Source organism: Aplidium turbinatum, chromosome 7 (genome assembly GCF_918807975.1).
Source record: "Aplidium turbinatum chromosome 7, kaAplTurb1.1, whole genome shotgun sequence".
Lineage (NCBI taxonomy): Eukaryota > Metazoa > Chordata > Ascidiacea > Aplousobranchia > Polyclinidae > Aplidium > Aplidium turbinatum.
The window spans coordinates 15,987,443-16,001,888 of NC_137478.1; the positions used below are offsets into that span (position 1 = coordinate 15,987,443).

Consider the following 14,446-nt stretch of genomic DNA (forward strand, 5'->3'; position numbering starts at 1 on the left):
TCATAATCAACTCATAATAATCACCATAATAATCATCTCAGAATAATCGGAATACAAACTACACCACTATTTATAGTTGGTTGTTCAGTCCAGTAACATCGAGAAGGTTACGTAACGTCACATTGTTCTGTCAAGTTGCAATAAATGTCAACAAGCAGAAGCTTATAGAAGTCTAAAGAATGTCACGTTCGCAAGAAGATTCTTACATAATAACGATTTCGTAATCAGAGGTCCATTCGTAAACAACCTTGTGACATCATGACAAACGATATTGGCAATTGTGAAAACAACAGAACGTTCCAGATACAGAATAATCTAGAATTACGTTGCAGAACAACGACTTCACAATTAGAGGTTACTACTGGTCATTGACCGATAATAACATACCGCTCAAGAATTCCATAATGAAAACAGCACATTCTGTCAAGACGCAAAGCAGCCCGACGCGAGGCTTTGCACATTGATTGTGACAGAATGCAATGAAACAACAAGTCCATCATCTACTTGAACATGTGAATTACAGAATGATCATGACCGATTCACGGTCATGTATAGACTACCCTACATGCCAAGACTTGCATCGCGATTCACGCATTGGTCAAAGAGTTACAATATGTTGCTAACAGAAAACAATTGGTTCATCTGGTTTAGTTTTGCAAACATGAAGTTAACCTGCTTTCCTTTCGACCACTGACTACAAAGTTAAAGTAGGCTACAGTAGCAATTAAAAAGTATGCTGAAGTGAAGATACAACTAGGCCTGTAGCCATTGCATATCAGAAGCTTGATTTGCTCAGCAATCAGTTACATAATTTCGGTACCGTGCATTGCTTTTCTGTGCTATGTTGCTTGAGAATATCACATGAAAACTCACTGCAGATATTGTGCGACTATATTGTTTTCTTATTCACTCTAGCTGCTAGACTTGCATACGCTGTGACTAACTGCATATGAGTTCACTTCATGGTTCACTCCCATCAAGCAAAGTGTCCAGCTGCGCAATATTTCAGCTCACAATTTACAACTCCTTACATTGAGTCAACGTCTACAAACCGGCGATATATGTCTACATACTTTTAAGGCAAAAGTAATGTGTTTTGTCTGCCGAACTGTTACGAAACTGTCGGCCCGGTATTTTAAGGCTTCAAAATGTGACATAGCCGGCCATTTCTACTAGTATGGTCATGATACAACTTGTAGTCTTGGCTTGGCAAAAGCTTCTCAACCAAACGACAAAACCCTTAGGTAGCACATTACTTGTCACGACTACACAAATGACTTGGTTTACATTTTACATCTTTTTATCCACTATGATAGCCTATTTCGAGAGTTTGCGCAAACACTTTATTAATTTTTCAGCAACCCCAATTATGATGTAATGTTTCTTCCCTTATACTCCAGTCTTCAATTACGGTGGTCTTTCATTACTAAAACCTACTATTATGACACAACAATGCGGTTCAGATTGGATTCTTGAATCTTTAATAACTTATGCCAACTCAAAGCTTTTTTTAATAGGTTTATGCAAATAAGGTCAAACTTGATATAATTCTTTGCAAATACCAAAATTGCTTTTTTTTTTGTAACTCTCAAGTATCGGCCAAAATATCTGTATCGGCCTAAAAAAGTAATATTGGTATCGGCCAAAATATTGGTATCGGTACATCTCTACTTTGCACAGTACGAGTTCTAAAAATGTCTCTACCTAGGAAGGAACGCAAATTCAACACAAAGTTATGTGATCTTAGATCAAGATCACACCCATCTCTGTGCGCATTGCATCTACGAAAAATATGGTCATTTGAAGAATTACAACAATAGTACAACTTTTGCAATTTAACGTTTGTTTTTACAGAATGCAACACTTCGCGCAATAGCAAAGCCTTTTGTCACATCACAAAAAAAAACAGCCTGTCTTCTGATGTTCATTTTGTTTATTGGACTTAATGCTAACTCTGTCGGGTGAGTTGTGTTTTCTAAAAATTTAAAAGTAAGGAGATAAATAAGTATAATGTAAGTCGCCTAAAAAATCCTGTTTTAATTAGTTATTATAAACGTTGTTGAAATGTTGAATTTTTTCTCAAACTTCTTTGTATTTCAAAATATAACTCAGTTAGAGACAAAAAAAGTTTTTGCAGTGTATCAAGCATACTAGTTATACCTTTGTGTAACAATGTTAACAGATTTGAAAAAAACTACTGCCTTGAATAATGAGAAATAATTGTGTCCCGTAGTGTAACTATTTTGTTATATCCCGTAATGTAACATGAGCTTCAATACAATATTTACATTCGCACTCTAGATATGACTTTCAGTTAACAACTTAGAATGATTTTAATTGAATCAGAATCAGTAAATTAACTATATTTTTAAGTTTTAGGCAACAATGCCTACTTCAGGGGCAGATATGGTAAAAAAAGTGTCGTGAAAAGAAGAAGGCTGCAGATCCACAAAAGTTTAAAAAAGACTAGAAATTGGAAGTCCAGAAATAGAGCAACAAGAGAATAATAAAGGAATCAACACTTGATACGGATGACCAACATAAACTGAGAGAACAGAGGAGAGAGTATGAAAGGATAAGGAAAGCAAAAAATTCAGATGAGCATAATGCAGAAGACACAGCAATATCAATAACACGAACATCGCAATATAAGACAGATTCTGCAAGGAATAAGGCTATTTCAAGAACGAGAAAATCACTTCCGCAATCACCGAGAAAAAGAAAAGAAGTGTTGAAGAAGTTATCTGTAGAACATCAGATGGAAGGTATGCAAGAAATTGAACCAGGTAATATGTTTCTGTCTGAGACACAGGAAATGGTGGATGATTTTACCGTGCTGACAAGGTAAGTTGCTTGACACCAGGGCGGAGAGACTACCATATTGAACGTATATATAGAAAATGCCAAAGATCCTGCCTTGGATGGAATTAGAAAAGCCCATAAAATAACATTGGAACAGCAAGAACCAATTCGAAATTATCTCTCGTCAACAAATCATCAAACTACTGATTTTTAAAATGAAAGAGAAGAAGACGACGAAATTGAAAAAGGTTTTGACACAGTTAAAGCACCTACTCCTAGATTCTAAAGCACCACCATCCGCATACGAAAGTGATAACCTTGAAGAAGTCACGCGCTAACCAACTGAGCTGTCGGGGTGGACGTATATATCATTTTAGGCTTAATTAAATTTCCGATTAATAACTTCTTTTTCCAAATTCAGCTTTCTATCCAACCAAGGAATGACAAACGAGTCACCTGCTGTTAAGCTAAACTACTCTAAGGATGAAGCTAATGGATGGTCCACGTTGATCGAAACTGGGTATCATGGCAGACAACTACTCTCGCTCGAAGAACAAAAACGTGAAAAATTGAAACTTAGCAGTGCAGCTAAGAAAGAAACTAAACAAACGTTATTGATGAAGCATGTTCTTGGTGAACATGGATTTTGGCTCGATGATATGGTCAAGGATTACATGAAAAAGCACCTTAGCAGGTATGCAGCAGTAACGTTTTTTTTACAAAATCATTCAATATGTGTAAGTTAGGGCGACACAGAACAACTGTGGAAGTGTTTCACCATACTGCACATTGCACAATAGTGTTTCCAAGTTAAGACAAACTTTCTATATCCGTTTTTTTTTATCAGAAAAAATGCCTTGAGAAACTTTTTTTTATAAAAAACACTAAGAAGAAGTTTAAAGACAAACTCATTATCACTTTAAAGCTACTAGGATTAAGTAATATAGACTTTATTAAAAAGTATGAGTTCAGTGCAGCATAAGAAATGAAATGATCGTGCACTTTTCAAAGTCACCTTCCAATTAATAGAGTTGACTGCTTGCTTCTAAACACTTTAAAACCTATTATTTGCAATGTTTTACAACTGGACGAAACTGTACAAATGAAATGACGCGCTACATTTCATAACATTAACAATAATTTTATTCAGTAATTCTAAAAAACTTTCAAGTTTTTTGGTTCAAACTTTTGGACATGCTTTTCAACTGACACGGTTCTTTTTATCTCTTACCAGGAAAGAGACTTGGGAAAGATTAATGACATAGTTTATTGGGATATTAACGTAAAAAGTCAAATAAATGGTCGAATAGTTTTATTTGTAAGATGATAAATAAAAATTCTTGAAGGACTTTAATGAAATGGCTCAACACTTCTAACAAATAATCAAACTAACTGTGAATAGCAATAGATTCCAACAGGTGTAACTCTTCTAATCGACTTCAACGTGTAACATTAGTAAAAGGAAAGTAAAAAATTTTTAGTTTGTGAAAAATTTTTAGTGTAGCCAAATTAGACAGAATATTTATCAGGTAGTCAGACAGTCTTAATATAATTAACTTATTAAACCTTTAATTTGACATATGTAATATAAATGTTAGCCTACCACATTGGTGACACTCAGACAAGTAAGTTTAGAAATATTCTCCAAACTAGCTATAAAAAAATCTGGTAAGTACCCTATGCTACAATTTTTATCATAAATACCTTTTAAAAACATGTTACTTGATAACATTTCACACGTTAGTTCGACAATAAATTTTGTGTAGCCTACTGTACTCTTAAGCGCAACGCCGGCATTTATTGCTTGTCAAACGTAACTGATTTTTGTTGTTTGCTCATGGAAAGTAATAAAGCGAATTGTTCAGCGGCAGACAGCCCATTTAGACGCCGATGTCAACAATTTATTTACATGTTAAACCGCCATTTGCCACTTTTAATATTTTTAAACGTTCACATTAGAATAATTAGATTCACTGATTAGTAATTACCAACAAGTTGCCTTTTCAGGGAAACATAACCATGTAATTTTTTGTTTAAAATTCACAGTGTCAAATGTAACTTAAATTTTTAGCTCATTTTAATATTCCTTTTATTTTGCCTTACTCGGCATCGCAGATTGCAGGACACCCCGTCCCAATCTTATTTTATACAGACGTGCAGGCACCGCTATGCAAAGCGTTGTGGTTTCGCTCCCAAGCAACCATCGTAATTTTTGTGCGTCTTTTTACTCCGGCTAGGAGACACTTTGGTACCCTTATACGTTCTCAGCTGAAGCAATCAGTTCGTGCAACTCCCTGGGGCAAAGGATAGGGGAAATCATGCGAAACCGCCTGGACACATAAGGTTGTTATCGTTCCCCCCATTTTTTTTATAATTATTAGGAGCTAACATGATTTGAGAAATTTTGTTTAGTTATTTTAGCCGCTGTTTTTCTTTTGTTTGGAATTGCAGTATATGCACAGTTATTTACCCTGAATATGGAACTTTGTGTGCAAAAGCTTGGTTGGCATTTGGCCATGTAATTTCTTTTGTTTCTTGATAAGGCAGGAGCGCTGCCACGTTCTAAAATCGATTAAACAACACCATTCATCCCACGTCGTTCAAACGTTGATTAACCATTACAAAACATGCTAGACGTTTTATGCCTACCGATTTTATCTCGGTATGTTCTATTGAACCATTGCTTTTTCCTGTTACATAATTCTATTAGCCGTAAGCTTAGCCTACGCCATGACACTGTCATGTTACGTAGTATTCCCATTTATCCTATGTTATTATTTACCGCTTTTACATATCGTACTTTAAGCTACGCCATGTCTCACTGACATTGTTCATTCACTGATATCGCATCACCACCTGTTTTTCACTGCATTTTAATTACAATTTTAGGTGCTCATCATTTCACCTTGCCTACGTTAACTAAGCTATTCGTTCTCAACGACTTCGCTCACTCACTGACATTGTATCACCTGTATTGTATGACATTGTACATACTTACAGTCTACCGATTTTTCTTGCCTGTTCTCACACTTGAACAGCTTCTAGAACCTCCTAAGCTGGCATCTGCCGCCATGACTAAACCATGTCGCCTAGTGGTTTCAACAATTTTATGCTATACTTTTTGTTATTGTGTTATACTACCGTGTACGTACTTTACTTATTACATGTACCTTGCGAATGCTACTCTGTATCGCTTTTTGCAGAAGCGCCACCTCGCGACAAGGTTGCTGCTACGACGAGATGCGAGAGACATTGAGAGACCTCAAGAGACCTTAAGAGACTACAGCACTACGACGGATGACACGACAGAGTTCTCTATCGCCACCACACGGTGACTCTCATCAACTTACCTCCACGCGAGATGCCTCTATTCAGAGATGCCTTTACTTAAAGAAGCTCTGCGCAGACGACGTCAACTCGGCTAACCTCATAGCCGCCAACATGCACCGAAGCTGCATCGTTAACTTTCAACATGGTCAATCCCATGTCCGCCGTAAAACTGCACTACCGTGCACAGTAGTTGCATTGTTACGCACTCAAACCTTCTTCACACAAGAAGCACTCTACTTCAACAACATCGCCGCAGCATTCAGCTGCCCAAGACGTCTGCTTTACAGCTTGCGACCTTACAAGCTGACCACTCATTCATGTCGTGCTCACTGCTCATCATCCGTCAACAGACATAAACTGAACTGCTCATCAGCACTGCTTGTCATAGTCTCGAACTCAACATGCTTGAACTGTATAGCATAACTGGTCCTCAAAGACATTACTCTCACAAACGCCATCTTTGTCTAGCTAGTACAACCTTCGCGCACGCGTAGCACACCGCTATTCTATTATTATTATGGTTGCTTCTATGAGTGTCAAGCCTATCTCCCCGGACGCGGGGCATGAACAATCAAGGACACTCACCTGCCTATATAGCCTAACCTACCATATTTGTGTATTTTATCTTGCAAGTGCAATCTGTGTATATCATACCAAGCCAAAGGGCTCCCAGGGAACTAAGACATCGCCTTATCTCTTATGATAACCGACTGTTACCCCTGTAACCGCAACTACTGTAGCCTATTACAGTCCCGCAATTATTGTAGCCTATATCGTAGCCTACCAAGCCAAAGGGCTTCCAGGGAACTAAGACATCGCCTTATCTCTTATGATAACCGACTGTTACCCCTGTAACCGCAACTACTGTAGCCTATTACAGTCCCGCAATTATTGTAGCCTATATCGTAGCCTACCAAGCCAAAGGGCTTCCAGGGAACTAAGACATCGCCTTATCTCTTATGATAACCGACTGTTACCCCTGTAACCGCAACTACTGTAGCCTATTACAGTCCCGCAATTATTGTAGCCTATATCGTAGCCTACCAAGCCAAAGGGCTTCCAGGGAACTTAAGACATCGCCTTATCTTTTATGATAAACGACTGTTGCCCCTGCAATCACGTTATCTACTTACTTATATGTGCGTCTAATCTCCTCATCCCACGAAAGGAGGGGGGTCATGTGTCTTCCCCTAGCAATTGTTAGCCTACAATTGTCAATTTTCTTTGTAAAAAAACATATCTTATAACCACACACCTATATATTGTTGCAACATGTATAACCGAGTTATTGTAATATTATTTATCTGTTATTTTGCCGTAAGGAGGGAAGTGTGTAACATGTACCATGTTTTTAACTAACAAATTTATATTTTAACATTTAACCGAAAATTATCAGTATTGCAAAATGCATTTCAATGCTGCAAATTCAAAACCTAACGTTCTCATAGAACATAAGTCAAGCTTCCTGTTAACAAACGCCACTCACACAGAAGCTAGCTCAACACATCTGTATTTCTAAAGCGACATAACTATGAAACCGGTATAGCATTTCCCTTGATTCTTACGATAGCTATTATTGATGAAAAGGCTCTACCGGGATATTATGATATAAGCGGGGAATTGAAAAATGAAAACGCTCAGACAGGCATTCGGAATTTGACTAGCAAAACGAACGGACTGAATTTTAGAACGAGAAGGTAAAATTCACGCCGGGAGAATGTCACTCATCCGACACCCGTCTCAATAAACTAGATTAGTTAGTCAATTTTCTCAACTCCCCGAATACTAAAACTTGTAATATTGATAAACAATAAAATGTATGATTCTATTTAATTCGTTTGCTTTTGTAGGAAGTCATACCCCTAGACTAGACAGCCAGAAGCCTAAATTATCTTTTTAATTAGAGACAGAGAGCCTCAATATTCTTAAAATTATCCTTTTTATAAAAAATAATACGACAAATTAGACAGCCAAACCCTACGCTGGGGTCAAAGTTAGGCAGAACCCTACACTAGGGGCTTCAGACACGTTAAAAACCCTACACTGGGGGCTCGTCCGGGATTCAGACACGTAAAAATCCTACAAACGTACTTCACTCACAGCTTCTCATACAACTCCAATCTCGATCACAACTTCTAATAGCACCAACTCTCATCTACTCGTATTCAATAATCAATTACACAAATTACAACACTATTTATAGCCGATTTGTTTTGTAACAGTAATTTCCAGAAGGTACGATAATGAACTGATTGTTCTGGTCAAGTTTTGCTACCTGTCAACATCTTTGTGACATCGTAACAACCTACTACCTGACAAATTGCCCGATCTAGTTGGAAAAGTTTCTAATCTTGCACGTATGCAGATTCTTCTGAAAGTACATAATGTACATTACATATTAAAGATTTCGCAATCAAAGGTCACTGTAGGACAGTAACCGATCATAACATTTCTTAAGAATTATACAATTAAAACAGTACGCTTGGTCAAGACACATAATGTAGCCTACCGTGTGAGCTATACCTATTGATTATGACACCAACACTTGGACGAAAATTTCAATATTTTTTAACCAGAGGTCTTAGAGCAGGGGTTCCCAACCTTTTTACGATCTCGTACCACTTCGACGCTTTGTACTGCCAAGCATACTACTTCTTGCTGAACAACTAATTTGGTCAAATCATATTTTATTCAGAAGAATAATATTGGCGTACTAAAATAATTCTAAATACTACAACTAAATTTAATCAGACTTTTGTTTACTGTCCACCAATTGGTCGATGCGCGGTGTAAATTTGCTAACAGCGCATCAAAAGTCATTTCCGGGCGCACCTAGCCGGTTTCGATTTTTTGACTTGATGTTCATCATGACTGAAAATCCCTGCTCGCATTCCCTTCCCACGTGGAAGGGGGAAATCATTAGGTGTGGAACAACATGGGAAGCTAGCGTTAAATATGAAGAGGCCACACTGAGCCAGAAGTTTATTGGGTAACATTCCTTTTAACTGTACATATATTAATTTCCATTAAGGATAGGGGATCTCCTGACTAAGAAGCAGCAGGCCAGCGATTCTCCATCAAGTATCAATTAATCATTCTTTATTACAAAAATACATGGAAAATCAGCAGAGCCCTATTGGCATATGCATTTCGCTCTACTATTGCAGAGCATCAGTAGTGCCTTATTCAAATAGAATCTATTTAGATTTCTAGATTTTTATATGCTATTTGAATAAGGCACTAATGATGCTCTGCAATAGTAAAGCGAAATGCATATGCCAATAGGGCTCTGCTGATTTTCCATGTATTTTTTGTAATAAAGAATGATTCCTTGTAACTGTTATTGAATATTTCATTCCGATCTATTTTTAGTTTGCAACTAGCATTATTCAACGTTATTTGCAGCTTAAGCTATAAAACAGTAGATGATATCTATCAAGAGCAATCATTTGACATAATTAACGCCCACTGTCCTACAGTGTTGTACGGCTTTTCAACGCAACTATGCTTTTTGTTGACAACTTACATGGCCTGTATTTTGAAGGTCGTAATGATACGAAACAACAAGAATAGTTGATTACACGAGCCAACTGATTACACCTGATTACACCCAGGCTAATTTTAAAGTACGGTTTGCAAGATATGCTTGTTTCACAAAACTTGTTATGGTTTGCTTTTGGTTAGGAACAGTATAACTGCCACATATGTAACAATAAACATCAGGGTGATTTTCGCACTTTCCCCTTGGAGATACCATTCTGCTACTTATTCGCACCACAAACAGAATTAACACCTTGCTAATATGAAAAAATCTGAATACCGTACATGAAAATTCAAATAAGAATGAGTTATAGACAAGTTTCACATAAGCTTTAATCTCCACGTTCAGCGAAAAAGATCAAACCGATGTTATGTATCAAAAAGTGGAGTGGTACTAAACATTCAGGCGAAAGTGATTGTGACCCTGCCTGTAAGGGCTGGTTTATGGACAGATCTCAGAAGGTACATAAGTTGGATGATCTACCATGGACAAATGGTCCACTAGCCAGATGGTCTAGATGACTTTTTTGACCAGTGGACCATCTAGCTATGGGGCCTTCTGACTAGTGTACCTTCTGAAGATAGGTCGGTCACTGCATTGGTCATGGTGTCATCATACATCTCCAAATGTTACAAAATAAAATCATTTCCATGATTATGACAAATTTTCAAACACTATTGGCTCATAAGGTCTTTATAAAACGGTAACAGTAAGAGAAAATTCCGCCAAAAGTCAATATTATGAGAAAAAATACCATGCAAAAGTCTCAAAAACCTGATGTGATGCGTAAAATCTGATGTGATTTTTGAAATCAGCAGCCTCAATATACCCCAAATCATATCTTACATTGCAGACACAATTTTTTTTATCTTTTTTGTTGGCCTGTGTTATTTATGTAACAATAAGAATAGGCTCCGGGAAATTTTGTTTTGTAAGCAAAATCAGATAAACAAAATATAAAGTTGTGAATCCAGCTTTTTGTGAAAAAAAACGGAAACTACTCGCATACCACCTGAAAAACCTTCGCGTACCACTAGTGGTACGCGTACCACAGGTTGGGAACCCCTGTCTTAGAGTGTATTGTTGTATTCTAAAATCAGAGCTAAAGTTGAAGTTAAAATTACCTCCTCTCCCTAATAAGCAGGAAAGTATATGAAACATATTTGATATAATATGTATACAGTATAGTCTTACTATTGCTTGGACTAAAAAACGGCTTATTTCTCAATTTCTCCTACTTGATTGCAAATGCGTGACTACCATTGTACAATGTACATCTCGTGGATTATGACAGTATATACCTAGCAGGAGTGTTTTGTATTTCAAGCCTCAAATCAAGTCTCTAGAAACTAATTTATAGTTGTGCTTTATTGTTGCTAAATATTTGCTTTAAAACAAGCACAGCTTCCGTTGTGCTCTTTCCTGGCACGATTCCTTACTGATTCCTCAAAAGTTTTCTGCAGCAGTTTATCCATTAGTTATAAAACTGAACAATTGATATAAATATTGGAATTTGTGTTTCAGGGTGTTGCAACTGATGCAAGAAACTTCATCCATTTCCTTGCAAAGACTGTTACGAAGAAAATTGAAGGAGGAATTAGGTGTGCTTGTGTCTAACACTAAAAGAATTTCTTACTCACGTATGTATGGTAATTAAGTATTGACTTGCGTATTCAAATGTGTTGTTAGCTCAGCGATTTTAAGAGTTCTTCCGTAGTACACTGGTGTTCCATCAAAGATCGTTAAGTGTTCTAGAAGAAATTTACTAGTTTAACTAGTGTTCCATGGATCACCTGTCAATAATCAAAATCACGAAAGAGCTTTACGTTTGTCTCTCCACAATTTCTGCCCGAATATCAACTTGTGCTCATCCAAACAGGCCCAGATATCGTACTGAGAGAAACCGAAAGTGAATAAATTGTTGTTGTGTTGTTTATGTTATTACATCATTATAGAAAATTGATTTTGTGTTCGGCAAGATTACTTTAATACATTAAGTGTTTTGTGGCTAAAAAACGTTGAAAAACACTGTATAGCCAGTAGCCACGTGTTTATTACTTCCCCTCCTCTCAATAGATTCAAATGTATTCAATCTCGAAAAATAGCAGGCAAGAATTTGTGGGTTCACGTTTTGTGAAACTTATAAACCGTAGTCTTGTCTTGAAAGATTGGATGCCTGTCATCGAAGACATTTACGTGTCATAACTGGTCATACTTGGCCAAACAGTCTTATCTCGAACAAAAATCTCTACAAAATATGCAACAGTGAACCATTGTCTTGCAAGATCTCCACCATGAGATGGAACATGTTTGGACACATTCTGAGACTTCACCAGGACTCACCTCCTCAGAAAGCCCTTGAATTTGCAATAATTGGCAGCAAAAAGTACCAAGGCCGAACCGGACGTCACCGTACCAATTTATTACAACTGCTGAGATCTGACATCAGAAAAGCTGGCCTGGGATCCTTGCTCAGCACACCACATCTCCATCGATTGCAAAACATCGCAAAGGACAAAACAGAATGGAGATCCTATCAACCTTGTTGAAAGACTGATCGAAGCCAGCGGATGCCAAACGATTTGGCTACACTGGCGGCGGAGACAGTTACAATAATAATAATAATAAACCGTAGGTTATAGTGAACCATATGATGGAAATATCCAAAACGCAGGCAATGAGTTTTAAGAGTTATTCAATTATTAACTTTGAAGACTGTCTTCCTTTCCTTCATTCAAATCTTCCATCCCATTCCATCTTTGACATTTTCATCTACCATCGAAAAATATGCCTTCCATCCCATTTCCTGAATTGCTGCTTCTTCTTGTGTTGAATTTGTGATTGTAGTGCAGGCTACACCATACCGTATGGGAGCAAATAAAGTGATTAGCCTCTTCTTGTGTATGTGGTGCTGAGAAACAGACCCCAGACAACATCATCAACGATTGCACTACCTTCAAGCCATATTTCGTAGTGGAAGGTCTGCATGTCTTACGTGATGAAACCAAAGACAAGTTGTTCTGTATATAGTAACCTTCCAGCGTAGTTTAGGAACATAGTGAACCTGGGATTGTAAAAGGATACACCCTCAGCTCCAGAGGCTCACAGCCTCACACGACAACGATTAGTATAAAGAAGAGATATCAAAGCTGAGCAAGAAAATGACTGGCTAAGAAAAGAGAAATAGCTTAAGGAGCAAGACACTCAACGATTGAGCTTGTGGCTAATTCAACTACAAATATCTGACAATACAGATGGTTTAGCAACAACCGAGCAAATAACTTGATGATGAGTTATGTTCAGTAGCAGATTTAGATGGGGGCACTTGATGACATGACTCTGAAAATGGAGAAAAAGAGTGTAATTTTTTTCCATTTTGAAAAATAAAAAGTATTACATGCCACTTAAAAGACAATAATGCAATATTCCGAAGTAAACCCATTGCTTATTAAACTAGTTATTATTACTCCAATCATCCCTATACTATGAATCCCTGGTTTTAACGTAAATTCCACATTTTTACAAAGATTTTACTAACTGCTAATCAAGTTATCTAGCAATTTGGTGCTTGCCAAAGAAGTTTCAAACATGTTGTTTTCCATGACACGCTTTGCACAGAGCTGTCAGAAAAGTTTATTTACAAAAAAAATTGGTTTTGCAAAGTAGCCTTAATAAAACGGTGAGGCATAGCAAGGAAACCGGTAAAGCCGCTTTTGCTTTTTCATAGTTTTCGTACCATATGGAATTATGTAACTGTTTTCTAACGAAATGTGCTGTAATAAAAATAGTATTCTTGCACTTTTATCACAGCTCGATTGTCGGAAGAAGTGTCCACTTACCATGACAACGCATCCCCTGATGAAATCATGAATGCAGAAAAACTGGTAGGTTATTAACGTATTTCATTTACACTTTAGCTGCCACCGTTTTGAAACAATAGGAGGAGTTTTCCTCTTGCTCTTGTTGCCATGGTAATGAAAAAATATGTTGCCAAACTATTGAAACGCACTTTGGGAATTTTGGAGCAAATCGGTGTTGCAATTGCTCAGCGAAATGATCATTGCATTTACAAGCACGCCGCGCCAGTCAGCTAATCAATTTTTTTACAGTGAATCAACCTGTTCAGACGTAAAATCAATGCAAAGAAAAACGATAAGCCAACTGAGTGATTCAACGTATTCAGACATTGAATCAATGTAAATATGAACAGTTAGGCTAATTCAGTTCTTTGAACAAATCCAATGGCTTCTGTAAATGTTACAACGTCAGTTGCAACGTTTACAACGTCAGTTACAACGTATACCTAGTCAGCAAAACTTTCCTTTTGTACATGATTTCAATGTCTGGCGACGTCGAAACGATTTAAAAATGACAATTTTTGCTGTCTGGGTAGTAGGCTACCGTACCGAAGTTAAACTTGACTAATTAGGCAGTTGCAAACATATTTCCTTTCGATGAAACCTATAGGCTACCACGTTTGGTTTGCCCTTACATTACATTCAAAAGTTTTGTTGACATCGAAAATTCTTTGGCTGTTTTGAGTTACAGCATCTTTTTGTAAAAAAGGTTGTTTTGATGTAAAACAATTATTTTGAACAGTCTGTTTAAACTACTAACTCACAGGCTGAAGGCACTGAAAAGTAAACACTGAATGAGATACAGAATATTTCAAATATCATATAAAATCAACAAATAGCTTATTTAAAAATGAACATATTATTACCATAAAAATGTAGGACTAGCAATAAAAATTGCCTTTGAACATTGATTTTG

At 37.1% G+C, this 14,446-nt stretch overlaps 1 protein-coding gene across 1 annotated transcript in view; it reads left to right on the forward strand.

Annotated features, from left to right (window-relative positions):
- LOC145774371 (uncharacterized) overlaps positions 1-14,446 on the forward strand; it is a 187,203-nt gene that overhangs the window by 134,151 nt on the left and 38,606 nt on the right. The window contains exons 13-16 of the mRNA XM_082585603.1: positions 1,855-1,961; positions 3,224-3,496; positions 11,198-11,313; positions 13,484-13,557. Coding sequence (XP_082441729.1) covers positions 1,855-1,961; positions 3,224-3,496; positions 11,198-11,313; positions 13,484-13,557 — 570 coding nt within the window. The remainder of the gene's footprint in view (positions 1-1,854; positions 1,962-3,223; positions 3,497-11,197; positions 11,314-13,483; positions 13,558-14,446) is intronic.